Genomic DNA, 21,840 nt, shown 5'->3' with positions numbered 1-21,840 from the left:
TGCTTCCCCTGCTGCCCTATCCTATGGTGGCCTTCACTACTCCCATACCCCCAGACCTGATGACAGGCACGGTGGAGGAGTAGGCATATTACTTTCTCCACGGTGCACATTTCAGGTCATTCCCCCTGTACCCTCTCTCACATTCCCTTCCTTTGAGGTTCACACCATTAGACTCTTCCATCTATTCCCCCAGAGAGTTGCAGTTGTCTATCGTCCCCCAGCCTCCCCCTAACCAATTCCTGGATCACTTTGCAGCTTGGCTTCCTCACTTCCTATCTTCTGAATCACCAACTCTTATTATGGGTGATTTTAATATCCCCATTGATGATCCTACATCCCCATCAGCCGCTCACTTTCTTTGTTTAACCTCCTCTCTTGGCCTATCACAACTTACTTCCTCTGCCACGCATGAACAGGGCAATATACTTGATCTAGTCTTCTTCCGTCACTGCTCAGTCTCAAACTTTAGTAACTCATCCTTCCCACTTTCTGACCACAATCTTCTTTCATTTACCATAAAGATCTCTCACTTTTCTCATGACAATCCTACTTTTCACACTTACAGAAACCTACACACATTAACTGCAAGGAACTTATTAACACCCTACAATTAGCTCTTACCCCAATCTCTTCCCTCCCCAATCCAGACGGCTGCAAATCATTACAACCAGACCCTCAAAACCACCCTAGATGAATTTGCTCTGATATCAATCCGACCCTCTCGACACAGAACACGGCAACCCTGGCACACACCTGAAACACGTTTTCTCCAGCGCTGCTCCAGATGTGCAGAACGCTTATGGAGAAAATCGTGAATATCAGCAGACTTCCTCCATTATAAATTTATGCTCAAAACATACAATTCGGCTCTCAACATTGCTAAACAAAAATACTTCACCTCTCTCATCTCCTCACTCTCAAATAACCCAAAACGACTCTTTGACACTATTCATTCCCTTCTAAGCCCTAAAGTTCCCGAAACTGTCACTGACCTCTGCGCTGATGGCATGGCCACTTACTTCAGAGACAAGATTGGCAGTATCCGGCAGGAAATAATCTCCCAGTCCCCAAATAATTTCAATCCTCCTCCCTCCAATTCCTCCACATGCTCTCTCTCCTCTTTTGACCCTATAACAGAGGATGAAGTCTCCAGGCTTCTCTCTTCTTCTCGATCCTATTCCATCACACCTCCTCCAGTCCCTCTCCCCGGCTGTCATCACTCACCTAACTACAATTTTTAACCTCTCTCTCTCTCTTCTGGTATCTTCCCCTCCTCTTTCACTCTATTATAACCCCACTACTAAAGAAACCATCTCTTGACCCGACCTGTGCTGCTAACTACGACCTGTTTCTAACCTCCCCTTCATCTCTAAACTCCTTGAACGTCTTATCTACTGTAGCTTAATTAGCTATCTCTCTGCAAACTCTTTTCTTGACCCCTTATAATCTGCCTTTCGCCCTCGTCACTCTACAGAAACTGCCCTTACTAAAGTGTCTAACGATCTCCTAACAGCAAAAAGAAATGGTGACTATTTTCTACTGATTCTGCTGGATCTTTCTGCAGGAGTTTGATACCGTAGACCATAAACTCCTCATCAGTAGATTTGGCTTTCGATACCATCTCTATGCTGACAACACCCAACTATACACTTTGTCCCTTGACATCACCCCTGCTTTACTCCAAAACACCAGTAATTGTCTGGCAGCTGTCTCTAACATCATGTCCTCTCTGTATCTAAAACTGAACCTCTCAAAAACTGAACTTCTTGTCTTTACCCCATCTACTAACCCACCTAAACTTGATATTTCAATTTCGGTCTGTAGGACTATGATAACTCCTGTGCAACATGCCCGCTGTCTTGGGGCCACATTTGACTCCGATCTTTCCTATGTTCCCCATATTCAATCACTTACACGCTTTTGTCGTCTGCACCTCAAGAATATCGCCAGAATCCGCCCTTTTCCTACGGTGGAAACGGCAAAAACTCTTGTTGTTACCTTGATTTATTCTCGTCTTGACTATTGCAACTCATTACTAATCGGTCTCCCTCTCACTAAACTCTCCCCCCTTCAGTCTGTCCTAAATGCTGCAGCCAGGCTCATCTATCCATCCAACCGCTACACTGATGCCACTAGTCTGTGCCAGTCACTTCACTGGTTGCCCATACACCACAGAATACAGTTCAAACTTCTCACCCTCACCCACAAAGCTCTCCACAATGCTGCACAACCATACATCTCCTCCTCATCTCCATCTACCACCCTACTCATGCTCTCCGTTCTGTTAGCGACCTAAGATGAATAACCTCCATAATTCGTACCTCTCACTCCCGTTTTCAAGACTTTTCTCGAGCTGGAACTACTCTCTGGAATACTCTGCCCGGGAATACTAGGTCAATTCACAACTTCTCCACCTTCAAACGTGCCTTAAAAACACATCTTTTCAGGCAGGCTTATCATGCTACCTAAAATGACTTTTCCCAGACTAAACCTCTCCCCCACCAACTCCTCTGGCCTAAACTCGATCCTCTAGTAGTCCCAAACCCCAAGCAGATTGGCCGGCACCACTCATGTCAGTTCAATAATGGCTCAAATCCTACTTATCACAATCAACTACCTTATGTGTCACCCCCAATTCCTCATAGATTGTAAGCTCTTGCGAGCAGGGCCCTGACTTCTAGTGTTTCAGTTGCATATTAGCCAGCTACTTTTGTTTTGTACATGAACCCTATGAATTTGTAAAGTGCTGCGGAATATGGTGGTGCTATATAAATACATTTTATTATTATTGTTAATAGTGAGTGCAGCTCTGGAGTATAATATAGGATGTAACTCAGGATCAGTACAGGATAAGTAATGTAATGTATGTACACAGTGATTCCACCAGCAGAACAGTGAGTGCAGCTCTGGAGTATAATACAGGATGTAACTCAGGATCAGTACAGGATAAGTAATGTAATGTATGTACACAGTGATTCCACCAGCAGAATAGTGAGTGCAGCTCTGGAGTATAATATAGGATGTAACTCAGGATCAGTACAGGATAAGTAATGTAATGTATGTACACAGTGATTCCACCAGCAGAATAGTGAGTGCAGCTCTGGAGTATAATGCAGGATTTAAGTCTGAATCAGTACAAAAGAAGTTATACTATGAGTTGCAGTTACTCAATGTTACTCACCTGCCCTGATTCTTACCCTGCATGCTGCCTTTCTCCAATCTTTGGCCCAGCTCAGTTACTTCCCCTGCGCATGGCAACCTGACACACAGCAGTGATGTCATCTCACAAGGTCATTTAACCCTGGCTTGGGCTGCCATATGCCACTTGACTTACTAAGGGAGTATTAATTGTCCCTGCTAGCCAGCTATCAGCTTGCCTATTTACTCTGATACGGCAGTGTGTTCATCAACTCTGCATTATCGTCAGCTCTGCTACACTACTCGCTATGCAACATCAGGCCTGCTGCACCAACAACTGTGCAACATATATGCAACACCACTGACTTTTATAACATCTTTGCCTCTCTTACACTACCAATTGGTTGCACTTACAGTTCTGCTGGTTCTCCAGTTCTCCTACGTCACCAGCTCAGTGACATCATTCTTCAACATCAGCTTCCTAACCCTTCTGTATCCATCCCTCTTCCCTGCCTCCTGACAGTGCTGTATAAGACCTGCTGTTCCGTGAAGGTCCTACTACACCTGCAGCTGAAGCAGGCGATTGTCGGGAAGGAACGCTTCCTTATCAACAATCGCCTGCTCGCTAGAGGAGGAAACTGCTGCTATTACATGCTGCAATCTCCTCCACAGTATGAAGAAGGGCGATCGCTTATTCCATTGCTCGTCCTCATACTGAATCACTCTTTGCCGGCAGCAGAGCGCTGATTACATGGCACAATCTGCCGCCAACAAACGAGGATTTTTAAACCTGCTAAAAGATTTTAAATATTCGATGAAAGTTCATCGTGTAATCGGCGGCAGTATTAAACCTCATTCACACGCCAGTGTTTCACTTACGTGTGCTGTACATGTTCTCTACGAACAGCACATGTAACCATTCATTTTAATGTTTGTATTCACACATCAGTGTTTTACCACGGTCCGTGGGTCCGTGTTTTTAGCACGAAAGCATGCTCTATTTTGTCCGTCCATGAGTCTGTCTTGAGTCTATGGGTCCGTGAAAACCATGGATGCAACACGGATGCCATCCGTGTTTCATGGATCTTTAGGAAGAGATGCTTTGGGGGAAAAAAATTCAGCTGTGCAGGGTGAGTAAAACACGGATGACACACGGACAGCATAAAACGGACCACACAGGGATCGTTCGCAGGCAGCTTCACGGATGCATCACTGACCACCTTTTCATGGATTACATAATGGCCACGGACGTGTAATTGCGGATTTACAATGCCAGATCATTGCTAACGAGCGTTCATAGCGATAATCTTCAGATGTAATAGGGCCTTTAGCAGATCCATCTCACCAGTGCGAACATAATACTCAACTTATTATATAGCCCAGGGCTGGCCAACCTGCGGCTCTCCAGCTGTAAAACTCCCACCATGCCCTGCTGTAGGCTGATAGTCGTAAGCAGTCTAGGCATGCTGGGAGCTGTAGTTTTGCAACAGCTGGAGGGCCGTAGGTTGGCCATCCCTGATATAGACTATAAAGATGCATCTCCCGCCCAATACTTCTAAAGCACTAAAAAAGCCATAGAAACAACCACAAAAACCTAGTGCAGACATGTTACTGTACATATCATATACCATCGCGCCAGCAAACATGCATGTTGAACGTTTACCTCCACTGAGCTGCTCAGCGGCCGCCAGTCTTCACTTGCTCTCACCAGTAAGAGGAACTGGCTGGGTTCGGTTTCAAAGTCCACACTTCTGGTCAACCTGATGTCTCCACTTTGCTGGTTAATACTGAATAAATTGTATGGGTTGCTGACCAGGCTGTAGCTTAAAGGGCGATTCTGATGAGACCTCGCTGTCACTGCCAACAGTCTAATATAATAGAATAATATAATATATATTAAAAAAAATAATATAATATAATAAATATAACAAAATAATACAGAAAAAGTGGTCAGTAGAATTACTGCAAATAAATGAAAATATGGTCACTGCCTTAAATGTGTTCATTAGTCCGGTCCATCAGTACGGAGGATTTCTCAAGTCTCCAGACTTGTCATCCTTGTGAAATGACAATTCTGGAGCATCTTCACTTACAATTCTGCACTGTGCAGTTCCACTGTTATTCCTCCTAGAAATTCAGGAGTTCATGAAAAAGTAACTGTCACTATTCCCCCTTGTCAAAGAGAGCCACCACAGTTTGGTACTATCAAAAGTGATTGACCAATGTCAGACTGTGTATTATAATAATAATAATATTAATAATATGTGTGAGGACACACCCCCAGTTGGAAAAACCCAGATGTCAATTTATTTATACATTTTTAGTAGAAATAACAGAGGAAGGCACAATGCACAGCTCTAAGAAAATAAAATTCTGAACTAATATTACATAAAGAAGTATTTACTAAACAGATGTGTCAGGAGAGGCAAACTTAGAATACCGTAGACGTTAATATGCAGGATCTAACCAATGCCAGGAAAAGTACATGCACCATTCTGTAGAGGTGTGAAACTTCACCTTCCAATTCAGGCTTCTATTCTTGTCTAAAACCGTCAGCATTATAGTATAATAGTAGTAGTTATATTCTTATACATAGGAGACTGTATTATAGTAGTTATATTCCTGTACATAGGAGGCAGTATTATAGTAGTTATATTCTCGTACATAGGAGCAGTATTATAGTAGTTATATTCTTGTATATAGAAGGCAGTATTATAGTAGTTATATTCCTGTACATAGGAGGCAGGATTATAGCAGTTATATTCTTATACATAGGAGACTGTATTATAGTAGTTATATTCCTGTACATAGGAGCAGTATTATAGTAGTTATATTCTTGTACATAGGAGCAGTATTATAGTAGTTATATTCTTGTACATAGGAGGCAGTATTATAGAAGTTATATTCTTATACATAGGAGGCAGTATTATAGTAGTTATATTCTTGTACATAGGAGCAGTATTATAGTAGTTATATTCTTGTACATAGGAGCAGTATTATAGTAGTTATATTCTTGTACATAGGAGCAGTATTATAGTAGTTATATTCTTGTACATAGGAGTCAGTATTTTAGTAGTTATATTCTCGTACATAGGAGCAGAATTATAGTAGTTATATTCTTGTACATAGGAGGCAGTATTATAGTACTTATATTCTTGTACATAGGAGCAGTATTATAGTAGATATATTCTTGTACATAGGAGCAGTATTATAGTAGTTATATTCTTGTACATAGAAGCAGTATTATAGTAGTTATAGTCTTGTACATAGGAGCAGTATTATAGTGGTTATATTCCTGTACATAGGAGCAGTATTATAGTAGTTATATTCTTGTACATAGGAGGCAGCATTATAGTAGTTATAGTCTTGTACATAGGAGGCAGTATTATAGTAGTTATATTCTTGTACATAGGAGCAGTATTATAGTAGTTATATTCTTGTACATAGGAGGCAGTATTATAGTAGTTATATTCCGGTACATAGGAGCAGTATTATAGTAGTTATATTCTTGTACATAGGAGCAGTATTATAGTAGTTATATTCTTGTACATAGGAGGCAGTATTATAGTAGTTATATTCTTGTACACAGGAGGCAGTATTATAGTAGTTATATTCTTGTATATAGGAGCAGTATTATAGTAGTTATATTCTTGTACACAGGAGGCAGTATTATAGTAGTTATATTCTTGTATATAGGAGGCAGTATTATAGTAGGTATATTCTTGTACATAGGAGGCAGTATTATAGTAGTTATATTCTTGTACATAGGAGGCAGTATTATAGTAGTTATATTCTTGTACATGGGAGCAGTATTATAGTAGTTATATTCTTGTACATAGGAGGCAGTATTATAGAAGTTATATTCTTATACATAGGAGGCAGTATTATAGTAGTTATATTCTTGTACATAGGAGCAGAATTATAGTAGTTATATTCTTGTACATAGGAGGCAGTATTATAGTACTTATATTCCTATACATAGGAGCAGTATTATAGTAGATATATTCTTGTATATAGGAGCAGTATTATAGTAGTTATATTCTTGTACATAGAAGCAGTATTATAGTAGTTATAGTCTTGTACATAGGAGCATTATTATAGTGGTTATATTCCTGTACATAGGAGCAGTATTATAGTAGTTATATTCTTGTACATAGGAGGCAGCATTATAGTAGTTATAGTCTTGTACATAGGAGGCAGTATTATAGTAGTTATATTCTTGTACATAGGAGCAGTATTATAGTAGTTATATTCTTGTACATAGGAGCAGTATTATAGTAGTTATATTCTTGTACATAGGAGGCAGTATTATAGTAGTTATATTCTTGTACACAGGAGGCAGTATTATAGTAGTTATATTCTTGTACATAGGAGCAGTATTATAGTAGTTATTTTCCTGTACATAGGAGGCAATTTTTATTGTAAAAAACAAGACAAATACAGTTACATGAACAAAGTTTCACTTCAGTTCAAAAACATAAATTACATTCAGTGTTCGTAAATGATTACTCCACTATAGAAAACACAAAAACATTTTTAACTTAAAAAAACATCCTATAGTACAACCGAACAATAAGAGAACCATTTCTAATCCAGATGTACATTTCTCCACAATATTTTGTTGTTCTGGTTCTTACTTATCTCCAATGACCTGATCCACCTGAGTTCAGACAGTATTTGGCTGACTGTTGTTGTGTGTTGGAAGGCCTCACTGTGTAGGGACACTCGAGTTCTTGCATGCCAGTGGTAATACCTAATGGTGGATATTATTATATATAGCGTACCCTTGTCGATGTTACCATTAGTAGATGGAATACCATAGATAATCTCAGGATACTTTAGGGACTGCAACCTTGGGATTCTTAAATTGCCAGAGACTTCTGTCCATATTTTCCTTCCTCCCGAGCACTCCATTATGAAATGTTCCATGGTCTCTTCTTGTGGACATCCCAGAGGACACTTCCTATCTGACTGAGATAGGTACTTCAAATTACCTCTGACAAAGAGCCTCCCGTGTAGTGACAACCAGGCAATGTCATACAGTTTAGCAGGAAGTCTCTTCCCATTGAGGAACCTCAGACTTTCCTGCCGTGTGGTGGTCGGACAATCCCTCAGAGCAAGGGGAGAACAAAAGAAGTCCCTACATATCTTATTGTATAGTTCTTTCCTGGTCTTACTCATGATGAAAGACTTCTCTAGCCTCCACTTCCTGACACACTTCAGGGCATAGTCCAGGTACTGGGGGAGGTAGTCACTCGTCCTTCTCCTCCTCTTGAGACTGTCGCCTCGCACCCAAGATTCTGCAAAAGGCAATATCCAATCCCTGACACTATTCACCCACAGGGAGCTGTTCTCCGAGTCCAGGCCACCAAAATTGACTTTTAGAAACATGGAGTCAAAGAACACCCTTGGATTTATCATATCCAGCCCACCCTCTCTCCTCTGCAGGTATGTTATACCCCTCTTTATTAGGTTCAACCTGTTCCCCCAAAGAAGCTGGAAGAACAGGCTAAAGAGCCTAGCCGAGAAAGATTCTGGCAAAGGAAAAATGATAGATATATATAAGAAGACAGGGACCAGATAAGTCTTTAACATTTTGACCCTTTCTCTATAGGTCAGCCTCCAGTTCTTCCATCGCTGAACCTTTGCATTTCCGGCTTCCAATTTATCTTCCCAGTTTATCCTGGCATTATCGTCCCTCCCAAATTTAACCCCTAAGATCTTAATATAGATGGAGGCTTTCGTAAATTGTGGCAGATCAAAGTCTGGATCAGAACTTAGTGTCCAGAAAGCTTGACTCTTCTCAAGGTTGACCAGAGACCCTGAGGCCTCCGAGTAGCTTCTGATGGCTGCAGACAACATCTTCACCTCATGAGGCTCAGATATCACCACAGTAACATCATCCGCGTAGGCGACAACACTCAGGGGCAGGCAGTGGGGGACCGGCACCCCCTGAAAATCACACTCCTGCAGTGACCTCAGGAAAGGGTCTAAGGCAAACACATACAGCAGTGGACTCAGCGGGCAACCCTGTCTCACCCCTGCCTCAACCCTGAACGTGCCCCCCTGCCAACCATTGATCAGAGGAAAGCTCTCTGCCTCTCTGTACAAAGTCTTCAGCCAATCGATAAATTGTCCCGGAATACCGTACTTTGACAAAGTGGCCCATAGATACTCATGGTCTACTCTGTCAAAAGCTTTAGCCTGGTCCAGACCTACAACATATCTCCCACACCTCAGGGCTTTACATCTCTCAAACATCTCCCTTATCGAGATGACTGCTCCAGAGATGTTCCGCCCTTTTACTGTGCCGAACTGACAGCCTGACAACAGTGCCTGGGACAAACAAACTAACCTAGAGAACAAAATTTTCGCCAGAATCTTCCTGTCGACATTCAAGAGGGCAATCGGCCTCCAGTTCTTGATATCACTAGGCTCTTTCCCTTTAGACAGCAGAATTAAGGAGGACACCCTCATGGACGGAGGCATCAGGTGACTTTCTAGACAATTTTTGAACACGTCCACGAGGATTGGAGCTAAGTGGTCTCTGAACTTCTTATAAAATTCTGCGGTAATACCATCTGGACCTGGTGCCTTCTTCAGATGTAACTGATCAATGGCCTCTTTAACCTCCTCCACCGTTAATTCTGCTGTTAAAGGAGAAAAGTCCAAATTTTTAGTATCAGGGCCTGGAGTTGCCTCCAAGAATTGAGCCATCTTTTCTTTATCCAAAACCTTCTTCTGAAATAAGTCAGCATAGTAGGATCTCACCACCCCCAGGATACCCTCCCGAGATTCCTGCAAAACACCCTGGGAATCAGTGAGACCTGCAACAGATTTATTAGCCACACGCTCCCGGCAGTTCTCAAAGGGATCAGGAGACCCTAAGGTCCCATAATCCCGTTCAAGAACCAGGGAGGTGTACCTGTTGTACTGATACTGCCTCATCTCAGATTTCAGTCGGTTTATCCTTCGTTGGTCCCCCCCATCTGCCGAATATAGTGACTCCAATTCTTTCCGCAGCTTGAGATACTGGCTATATTTACTCTTCCCTTTTTTTAAAGACAGTCTCTTTAAGAGGGATCTGATCTCATCCTTGACGTCCTCCCACCAGTCAGCCACGTTTTCGTAAAAATCCATTCTCTCTAGCTGATCTTCAAGAAGGGAGTGGATGCAACTCTGGATGTAAGGATCATCCAAGAGGCTGGAGTTGAGTTTCCATGACCCTCTCCCGAGATCAGGGCGCTTGGTGGCTCCCAAACAGAAGTACAAAGCTAGGTGGTCAGAATAAGGGACAACTTTCTCTCTCCTCTCACTGATGTTTTCAGAAGGACTCACCAGAGCTAAGTCTATCCGACTACTTCTGCCAGCACAAGAATAAGTGAACTTTGGCTTTCTACCACCACATGCAAACACATCGGACAGACCAGCCTGAAGAATCATCCTGTTCAGGACCTTAGAATCTCTAGTAAGCGGCCTGTCAGTAGGTCTGTCACTGGGCATCATAACAGCATTAAAGTCCCCCGCCATGACCACAGGAAAAGATGTGAACAGGTATGGCTTTACCTCATTAAAAAGGTCAGTCCTCTCAGTCACTGTCTGTGGACCATAGATATTGATGAATCGGAGCCTTCTACCTCGGATTGTGACCTCCAGGACCAGACACCTTCCCATGGAAACCTCCGTTAATCTATGTATGGTCACATCCCTGGTGTTAAACAGTATGGAGACCCCAGCATATGGTTCCACAGCCAGCGACCAGAAGGAAGGACCAGACTGCCATTCTCTCTCTGCCTCCCGTACTAGACCCAAAGTATTTAGATGGGACTCCTGCAAGAAGAAGACATCGGCATCCAGATACTTCAGATGTTCATACACAGCATGCCTTGTTCTCCTCACTTTCATGCTATTTACGTTGCTGGAAATGACTTTAATATAAAAATCAGCCATTAAAATAAAACAAAGTGGAAGAAACAGAGAGATGGACCCCATCATCATATATCAGAGTCTGAGCACTCCCGCTGACCCCCACCAGTTTCCATGTCTGAATCATACTGTTCCTCAACTTGAAAAGGTCTCTTTTTAGAAGGAGGATCATCACTTGGGTCCTCATCATACTCGGCCATCATACGTTTTAACTCACTTTCCATTTCTGCCTCTGCGTCTGACTCCGACAAGACACTGAATCTATTGGCGGTCACTGTCCCATCTGGTCTACTGTCCACTTTCACCTTACTTGGCTTTCGGACAGTGGTCCACTCACCCTCAGGCTTACGGCTGGACTTATCTTTTTTCTTTCTTTTAGGCTGCTTATTCTCCCCAGTGGTGAACACTGGAGCAGAAGAAGAGACAGCCTCTGTGTCTACAGCCTGTGTGACCACCTCCATGTTCCCCTCAAAGATATCCGACTGGGGTTGGGTTTGTACTGGATCACTGTCTGGTAAGTCCTGTTGAGGCTCTGGCCCTGTTGGTACTGACCCCGATAACAACGTGTCCTCCTCTAGGTCATCTATCCCTTCCGGTAAGTCATCATCAGGAAAGTCCTTGCTTATGTTGTGCCAGGCGATGGGACAGTCCCTGTGGGAATGACCAATCGTACCACACAAATTACACCTAATGACCTGGCAGTTGGCACTGACATGACCAATCTCACCGCACAGGTTGCACTTCACCATGGTGCACGCACTCGCTAAGTGACCGGTCTTCCCACACTTAAAGCACTTTCTAGGCTGACCCGCGTAGAAGCACACACCCTTCTCCCTGCCAATGAAGAAAGAATTGGGCAGATGTTGGGTTATATTGTGGTGCTGATGGAGCTTCACCAAGACCTTCCACCCCCCAGTCCAGATACCGTCTTCATCTCTGGTTTTAGTGAGTTCGGACATAAGGTCACAATGTCTCCTCAGCCAAACTACAATGTCCTGGTGGGGAACCGACTCATTCCAGAAGATGATGGTGACGTTAACAGTATCTGGCTTAGAGATGGGGATAAAACTGAACTTATTCCAGCCTTCTTCTTCCCTGAACCTGGTGAAGCTAGCCCAGAAGAGATCGAGATCAGACATAAGCTTAAAGCTGATGTCAAAACCCTGCCTGTCCGGGAGGTTTATGACAGCCAGGATGTTGGATGGCTGGAAGCCCATTTGCTTACATAGCAGCTCTCTGATGACATACCTCCTATCGGGCAGCTCTTCCTTGGAACCTCTATGCTTGAACCTGACCACGTTCCTCCTCTTAAAAGCCTGGCCGGTATAACTGGTGTTTGACCTAAATGATGGTGAGCCACGGCTCCAGGCATTCCCAGAGGAGGTGTGACCAGGTCCACTATTTTGCTGTCCTTGTGAGCCTTGTGTAGGCTGCTGGCCTCCTGTACTAGGGGGTTCTGGTGCTGTCTGTGTAACTAACGGGGGAAACTCCTGTACATTAGATTGTACTGACCCCTCCACACCATCAGTGTCACCAACATTAACAGAGGGATCCACAGACTGGCCTGATTCCCCAGAGGATCCCAGATCCCAAACAGACTGTGGTGCACCCTCCCCTGACAGAGCAGTATCACATAGCGTATTATCACACACAGTATCATCAACATCATCAGACACTTGAATGTTCTTAGCAGTATCCTCAGACACCTGAATATGCTCAGCAGTACTGTCCTGTACATGGATGTCCTCAGCAGTACCGCCCTGCACAGCACAGTCCTGAGGACCTGGTTCAGTAATAGCAGTTTCATGTGCTGCTGCACTGTTACCTTCTGTTAGGAGTCCACAGTCCATGTGCTCAGTGCTGCCCCCAGACTCTTGTGGTGACTGCACTGCTGCTACAGGGTTACCTTCAGGTAACAGGCCACATTCCTCCTGCAGAGTAGTGGATGCTGGGACTTGTAGTGCCATGCTAGGAACTGCTTCAGGTGCTTGCTGCTGCTGGACGCTTGCTTCCCCTTTGTACAGACTTCCTTCTTTAAAGGAAAAACTTGCTGGCTGCAGTAAGGGTTTTCCATGGGACTGCCGGGCGCCATCTTGGAAAAAATCTGATACAAAGCGCTGCTGGTTCTTATAAGTCTCTCCAACTGGTCCTAGTTGTTCCAGGACAGAGTCCATCTCCCTTACGGTGTCAGCGAGCTGTATGGCCAGGGAGCTCAGCTTGCGGTCGTGCAGCTCCTGGTGGTCAGGGTTTACTGCCTTCAGCTTGTACATGCAGTCTATCTGCTTCTGAAGCTGCAGTTTCTCTCTTCTCAGAGTCTCCATTCTCTGCACCAGTGCTGGGATTTTGTCAGCGAGGCTCAGCTCAGGTGCGCGCTCTCCCCCTCCAGCAGACTGTCCATTGCTGGGTATTGCAGGCTGTGGACTCACAGGTGTAGTGGCCCCGCTTGTGTCCAGCCCAGGTCTCTGCACTGCTGGTGAAGACACTTGTGGCTTTGGACTTGTTGCGGTCACTGCGGTGGGGGCACAATCCCCAGTTTGGAGACCGGCTCCCAGGTTTTCTCCAGTGGCTGCACCTGGTAACCTTCCTGCTTTACCTTCTTTGGTTTCATCCACACTTTTTGCATCTTTCTTGCTGCTGCTCCCAGATCTCGTACGGTCAGAAGTTATCAGGACATTTTGCTGCAGATTTTGCTGTATGGTCTGTCTCTCCAGAGAAGTTCTTCTCTGTCTGCATGGGGAGGGTGAGGGCTGCACACCTTCCGGCCGCAATGGAGTCTTCACCTCCTGCACAATCTGCTGGCCTCTTCCCTCAGGGTATTCTGGACGCTGCACATTCACACTGGTCGATGGCTTCATCACACTCTTACTTACTGCGGCTGCTTTCTTTTCTGCTGTTACTTTCTTTACTTCTTGGCTTCTTCCTCCATAAAGACTGCTGACACCTTGACTTGGACCGCTGACGACATTACCGCTGACATTCATTTTCTTCACAAGAACTTTGGGATTTTCATCCACAGGTTGAGATGTCTGGGAATTGTTTCCCAGAGTAGGCCTTGGAGCAGGGGCCTTGCCTGGGGAGTATCCCCGCCCAGGGTGACCCCTCCCTGGGCTAGCTCCTGACATGAGGAGAACCACCTACACACGTCCTCTCAGCTAGGAGGCAGTATTATAGTAGTTATATTCTTGTACATAGGAGGCAGTATTATAGTAGTTATATTCTTGTACATAGGAGCAGTATTATAGTAGTTATATTCTTGTACATAGGAGGCAGTATTATAGTAGTTATATTCTTGTACATAGGAGGCAGTATTATAGTAGTTATATTCTTGTACATAGGAGCAGTATTATAGTAGTTATATTCTTGTACATAGGAGGCAGTATTATAGTAGTTATATTCTTGTACATAGGAGCAGTATTATAGTAGTTATATTCTTGTACATAGGAGGCAGTATTATAGTAGTTATAGTCTTGTACATAGGAGCAGTATTATAGTAGTTATATTCTTGTACATAGGAGCAGTATTATAGTAGTTATATTCTTGTACATAGGAGGCAGTATTATAGTAGTTATATTCTTGTACATAGGAGGCAGTATTATAGTAGTTATATTCTTGTACATAGGATCAGTATTATAGTAGTTATAGTATTGTACATAGGAGGCAGTATTATAGTAGTTATATTCTTGTACATAGGAGCAGTATTATAGTAGTTATATTCTTGTACATAGGAGGCAGTATTATAGTAGTTATATTCTTGTACATAGGAGCAGTATTATAGTAGTTATATTCTTGTACATAGGAGGCAGTATTATAGTAGTTATAGTCTTGTACATAGGAGCAGTATTATAGTAGTTATATTCTTGTACATAGGAGCAGTATTATAGTAGTTATATTCTTGTACATAGGAGGCAGTATTATAGTAGTTATATTCTTGTACATAGGAGCAGTATTATAGTAGTTATATTCTTGTACATAGGAGGCAGTATTATAGTAGTTATATTCTTGTACATAGGATCAGTATTATAGTAGTTATAGTATTGTACATAGGAGGCAGTATTATAGTAGTTATATTCTTGTACATGCAGCGTCCCACTACGTGTGTGTGGGCACTGCTTAAAAGCACTTTTTACCTTGTCAATTGCATTATGTTGTATTGTGGTACTTTGTACTAATGTATCTGCAAAATCCCTGTTACCAGGCAGATTAGGTGTCATTTATACATCCCACCACTAGATGGGGATAAAACTTAGGTCTTATATATATATATATATGCCTAGGTCAGGCCTAGTTAGTCAGATGAGAATGGGATTCGAATTAAAAAAGGAGATAAGAGCAGATCTGAGGAAGTCAGATCAGATTAGTGGGAGAGAATGTAGAGTGAAGACTCCATGGCACAGATTTGTGAGTGGAGCCAACTTCGCCATGAGGTGGTACCAAGATGTGAGGCGCAGAAGAGCGTTTTCCTTCTGTGGCCGGACTATAGACTTGCATCCCTGACCAGTAGGAGAAGAGTTTGCCTCCCTGGAATAGAAACAAGCTCCCTAAGGAATCATTGGTGATAAGAGCCATTATTGAGGGCCACAGACACCTTTGCGCATGGTGGAGGACTTCTAGCTTCTGGCAGCCACACCAAACTTCTGAGAGACAGTTGAGTTTACCTGTCCCAATGTTCAGCTTGTAGGGAAAGGACAAGGAATAGGACTGAGAACATCAACAGGAACAAGGTACACCGAACCCACTGCTCCAAGTCAAACCTGAAAAGCCTAGAAACAGTGGATTTGCAGAATCAACTCTGTTAACATCAAGAGACTGCATTTTTGTACCGCTGCAACCAAAGTCATCAACAGTAAAAGTTGTGAGTTGCATCTTACCACTGTCTACCTCATTATTACAACTATTGGTTGTACCACCATTTACGGTACTGGCGTCACGACAAAAAACATCAAGGGACTCAGCCGCAACAAGCACCCTAAGCACCCCTAACATCAAGGGCACCTCAACCACCATCTTGGCTGATGCTTCCTACCACAGAGCGTGCCCCGAAGGATCTCGTGCTGTCCACCTCAACACTGTGCTGCCGGCCCAGGGAGGCTTTCTGCTAACCGGGAGTAAACTGATGAACTGTGTGTTATTATTGGCCCCTCATCGGTCCACCGTGCACCTCACGTGTTGCCCCCGCGACAGGCTGGCTGCATACATAGGAGGCAGTATTATAACAGTGACATTTTTGTGAACTAATTTCAATATCTAAAGGTCATCTAAATAGACTTGAAACTTGAGAGCTTCATTTGTGATCCAGGCTGTCACTTCTCGCTACTTGTTGTGATAAATCATATCAAATAAATTACAAGTCGTTCCTTTTGCTTTATTAGAAAATAATATTTTTCTGGTGACTTACACATGTCCTGCAGGAGTGTTCTCCGGTACATAGACTATATAAGAGATATTTGTAAACTGCGGGGGTCTTTCACCAGCAATGACTGATACTAAAACAGGGGGGCTTTTCTTTCCAAATATATCAGCTGCTTGAGCAGTGAGTAGGTACTCGACACCTTCCTCCAGGACTTGTCCAGTGGTCTGTATCCAACCAGTGCTTCTGTCCACTTCAAACCTTGTGTCACCACCTGTAGTAAAGTAATCAACGTCAGTAGGCTGCAGATAAAGCCTGTATAATAGTTAAAAATGGTTTAGAAGGAATTCTTTCTTAACAAGTTTTTTTCCCCAAATTATGTAAATTAAGTGACTATGACAAAATGAACCTAATTTCGCCAACTTTCTTAAAAAAACATGCAAGTAAAACAAAAAAAAAAAACATTTCCATTAAAGGGTTTCTATCACTTCGTTTCACCTATTTAGCTTTCAGACACTAGCGATCCGATAGTGTCTGCTTTATCTAACCATCCTAATATAAGAGCTTATTGTCCTGCCGTTTAGCTAAAAAAATAACTTATATAGATATGCAAATGAGCCTCTAGGTGCTATGGGGGCGTGATTAGCACCTAGAGGCTCCGTCTACCTTAACAAACTGCCGCCGCCCAGCGCGTCCCTCCAGCCCGCCCATCTCCTCCGGAATGCGATGCTCCTCGTATTCGGCGCATGCGCAGTGAATGTCTGATCGCTTCCCTGCTCAGACATCTCCACTGCGCCTGCGCCGATGACGTCATAGTGCTCCGAGGAACAGGCGCAGTGGAGATGTCTGAGCAGGGAAGCGATCAGACATTCACTGCGCATGCGCCGAATACGAGGAGCATCGCATTCCGGAGGAGATGGGCGGGCTGGAGGGACGCGCTGGGCGGCGGCAGTTTGTTAAGGTAGACGGAGCCTCTAGGTGCTAATCACGCCCCCATAGCACCTAGAGGCTCATTTGCATATCTATATAAGTTATTTTTTTAGCTAAACGGCAGGACAATAAGCTCTTATATTAGGATGGTTAGATAAAGCAGACACTAGCGGATCGCTAGTGTCTGAAAGCTAAATAGGTGAAACGAAGTGATAGAAACCCTTTAACATGCTTCTCAAGACCATGCATCAATGAGACCTTTATTATTTCTTAAAAAACGTACAACCAACATAAAGCACTACTGTACATACTGTGTGTGGTCCTCCTCATACTAGCAGTGTCCCACGGGACATCCACATCCACTAAGCTTTTGCCCATCATGGCTACAGTATTAAAATTCTAGCTGTTATGGATTCATATGGTTTAGACAAACATAGTATTCACCTTCCAAAAGGAAATATTCTACTTCTCCATTGATACCTTCATCTTTATCAATGGCGTGTAATTTGTACACGTATGTTCCAGCTGTGGCCAGAGGTGACACGGTGGCCAAGAAAGGATATGGCTGCATTGTCCACTGTGGGGATTCATCATTGACGTCAGTGACAGTCAGCTGTAGATGAATCAGATACCAATCTTTTCCTGAAAAACATAAACACATTCCTGGATTAAATGCTGGAAGATAAGAAATGAATGCTAAATAAAATATATTACATACACATAGAGTTTATTATAAGGCACACATTCTTGTACAAAGAAGGCAGTAGTATAAACGCTATATTGTTGTACATAGGAGGCAGTATTATAGTAGTTATATTCTTGTATATAGGAGCAGTATTATAGTAGTTATATTCTTGTACATAGGAGGCAGTATTATAGCAGTTATATTATTGTACATAGGAGCAGTATTATAGTAGTTATATTCTTGTACATAGGAGGCAGTATTATAGTAGTTATATTCTTTGTCAAATTTCTTTTTATTAAACAGCAAGTCATAAAAAATTGTAGTCATACATAGTGCACAATTCAAGATGAATGAGTACAGACATGTCTAGAGCATAGTTGACATTATAATGCATATGTTACATAGGACATATATATAGTGCGGATCTTCAAGGCACAGTCATCTAGAACTGGTTGATTTAACTTTTGACATGAGACCTGAGGTAGTTAGGTCAAACAAACATAAGAGTAGGGGGGGGGTGAGGAGAGGGAGGGGTGAATGTGTCCTTAGAACTGGACATATGCGATCGGAGGTTATTTAAGATATCTTATGATGACTCCAAAGGGAGAGATAAGGCTAAACACCTTCTATACTCACTAATGTGTCAGTCCCATCTGGGGGACATTTTCAAGTTTGATTGTCGATTAGAGATCGCTAAGGTGTTGGTGTATTGGTCGCGTGTCTATATGCAATCCAGGGGGCCCATAGCTTCTTGTGCTTCTCGTGTGCCCTAAGTTCCCAACCTGCAAGCTCTTCCATGCGGTGCACATGATCCAATTTGCTTAACCACTGAGAGGTGGTGGGGGGATCCTTACTCAACCATTTTTGGGGAATAAGTAGACGTGCAGCTTGAATCAAGTGTGTGGCCAATTTGTTCTTTGCTGGCGACAATTCTTTTGTTGGAAGCCATAAAAGAACCAATGTTGGAGTTAATGTCAGGTTAGTGTTTAGTATTTTGTTAATGGCCTGTGAGATGTCATCCCAATATCCTCTTATTCTGGAGCACGACCAAAAGATGTGCAGAAGAGTGCCGCTCTCCTCCCCACACCTCCAACACTTATCATGATCGCTCAAACCACTGAGAAATAATTGTTTAGGGGTAAGGTACCACTGTGTGAGGACCTTATAAGAGTGTTCTTGGATCTTCACACATCGTGAGAAGCCATGCGAGTTTGCGTGCATACGGAGAATATCCGTTTCCGAAAAGTTGGTTTTAAGGTCATTAGCCCAGGTTTGAACATATTGTGGGGTCGTACGGCGTATTGGTGTGATCAAGGCCAAATATATAGTTGATATCAGTTTGCGTTGGGGTGAAGAGGGGGTTGCTAGTTTTTCAAACCATGTCTCGGACATTACACATGGCTTCTGAGTGGTTAGCTGTTTCCCTGCAGACTTTATGGATATTAGATCTAAGAAGTTAAACGTACCCCAGGCCAAGCTAAGGGGATGTTGATCCGGCAAGGTGTTGTTTATCTTTTTTATAAATTCAGCTGTAGAAAAACCTCTTAATCTGTGCCAAATCTGCGAAACATGAGATCCTGAAGATTGAATCGAGTGTGGTATGAGATCTGCTGGCATTAAACTAGGGGGGTTCTGTAGGAGCCCATATTCCTTGTTGAGCTGCTTAATGACTAGACTAGTACCCTTTAGAAGGACATGTGAATGGAGTGACGTATTTGCTTGACCCCATAGGGCTGCTTTCTGTGGTTGGGTGAGCTGCATTAGCTCCAGGTCTGTTCCCAATGTGCGGTAGACAGGGGAATGGAGCTGCAACCACCTTTTCAGGTGTATGGCCCTGTAATATGTCTGGACATCCGGCAGTGCTATACCTCCGTGACCACGCCCCAGTATCAGTCTCTGGTGAGAAGCCCTAGCTTTCTTACCGCCCCATAGGTAAGTTGAAAAAAGTCTGCGAATCTTGGTGAAATATGAGTTAGGTAAAAATATTGGCAACATCTGTAGTATATACATGATTTTGGGGAGGACAAACGCTTTTAGGATATTCTTCCTTCCCATCCATGAAGAATAAGGGAGGCGTAGCGACTGGAGCAGGTTTTGTACCTCTGTCAATAGGGGAGTGTAATTAAGTCTGAATAAATCTTCCGTGGAAGCAGGGATTTTAACTCCTAAGTAGGAGACACAGGAGGACTGCCATTTAAATGGCGTGTTCGATTTCAAAATGGCAATTGAGCTCGCTGGAGGGTTAACATTTAAAGCTTCTGACTTGGAATAATTCATTTTGTAGTTTGATAGCCTACCATACTCCTCGAACAATGCCAAAAGATGCGGGAAGGCCTCGACCGGGTTAGAGACCATGATCAGTAGATCATCAGCATATGCCACGTTAATGTATTCTATGGCGTTATTTTCTGTTTTCACACCACGTATGTGTACATGATCCCTAATGGCCTGAAGAAGGGTCTCCATGACCATTATGTATAAGGCAGGAGATAGGGGGCAGCCCTGACGTGTCCCGTTACAAATAGGGAAGGATGGGGACAATGTGCCATTGACCCTAATTCTAGCACTCGGGTCCTTGTACAACGACATGACTGCCTCCTGAAATCTCGTCGGGATTCCAAACTTCAATAAAGTCCTCTTCATAAAGTCCCAGCTCACCCGGTCGAAGGCCTTCTCCGCATCCACACTGAGCAGCGCCAAGGGGAGGTTTTTCTTTTTAGCCCATTGTATTGCTGTGATCAACCTACAGGAATTATGATTCCCTTCCCTCCCTGGAACAAAACCAGATTGGTCCGGGTGTATAAGCTTGGGGAGAAGTTGTCCCAGGCGTGTCGCTAGGAGTTTAGCCCATATTTTTATATCTACGTTAAGTAACGAGATTGGCCTAAAACTACCGCAAAGAAGGGGGTCTTTCCCTGGTTTGGGGAGGATGGTTACCGTGGCCTCCAGTGATTGTTTATGAAGGGTTTCACCATCCAGGAGTGCATTGCACCACGTTACCAGGTGGGGTATTAGTATATCTGAGAATTTTTTGTAGTATCCCACTGGGAAGCCATCTGGGCCAGGACTTTTACCCATTGGCATGGAGGACAGTAAATTTTTCACTTCTTTTTCAGTAACTGACTCTAATAAGGTGTCACTTTCTTGGGAAGATATCTGGGGTAGATTGAGACCTCTCAAAAACAGGTCTGTTGCATTTGATATTGATGGATCTGGATGTTTGGGGTCTGTCAGGCCATAAAGTTGCTTGTAAAATTTTTGAAATTCCTCTGCTATATCCGCTGTTTTATGCAGCATATTTCCATTGCTAGATTTAATATTGGGTATGAACAAGGACTCCTTCCTTTGTTTAATAAGGGAGGATGTCAATTTAGATCCTTTATCCCCGTGGGAGTAGTGTTTAAATTGGGCATATTGATAGGCTTTTGCGTTTTGGATGTTTAAATGGTCTTTTAGTTTGGATCTTAGTTGGGTCAGTTCAGTCTGAACTTTAACTGCTCTGGACCTTTTATGGACCGCTTCTTTGTCTGCTATCTGAACCAAAAGATCTTGGAGGATCCTTTGTTTCTCTTTTTTGACCTTACTGCCTAAGGCTATCAATTCCCCACGGATAACTACTTTGTGTGTCTCCCAAATTGTCGTCTGAGACATACCTGGTGTCGCGTTATCCTTAAAGAAATCATTTAGTTTTTGTTTCAGGTTTGAGATATCTGATTGTCTATCTAGCAGCGTCTCATTTAGGCGCCACTGTCTAACTGAGGCAGGCAAGCTGGAAAATCTGAGGGCAGCAGAGACTGGGGCGTGGTCAGAGACG

At 43.3% G+C, this 21,840-nt stretch overlaps 1 protein-coding gene across 1 annotated transcript in view; it reads right to left on the bottom strand.

Annotated features, from left to right (window-relative positions):
- LOC120980084 (neural-cadherin-like) overlaps window positions 1-20,498 on the bottom strand; it is a 78,302-nt gene extending 57,804 nt beyond the window's left edge. Inside the window, exons 1-4 of the mRNA XM_040408955.1 lie at window positions 20,324-20,498; window positions 17,786-17,983; window positions 16,460-16,685; window positions 4,802-5,006 (exon numbers count right to left, since the gene is read on the bottom strand). Of these exons, the coding sequence (XP_040264889.1) occupies window positions 4,802-5,006; window positions 16,460-16,685; window positions 17,786-17,983; window positions 20,324-20,498 (804 nt within the window). The remainder of the gene's footprint in view (window positions 1-4,801; window positions 5,007-16,459; window positions 16,686-17,785; window positions 17,984-20,323) is intronic.
- Window positions 20,499-21,840: the final 1,342 nt, after the last annotated feature.

This window comes from Bufo bufo, chromosome 10, assembly GCF_905171765.1.
Source record: "Bufo bufo chromosome 10, aBufBuf1.1, whole genome shotgun sequence".
Classification (NCBI taxonomy): Eukaryota; Metazoa; Chordata; class Amphibia; order Anura; family Bufonidae; genus Bufo; species Bufo bufo.
The sequence above is the reverse complement of the archived record's forward strand: the minus strand, read 5'-3'. Positions and strand labels throughout refer to the sequence as shown.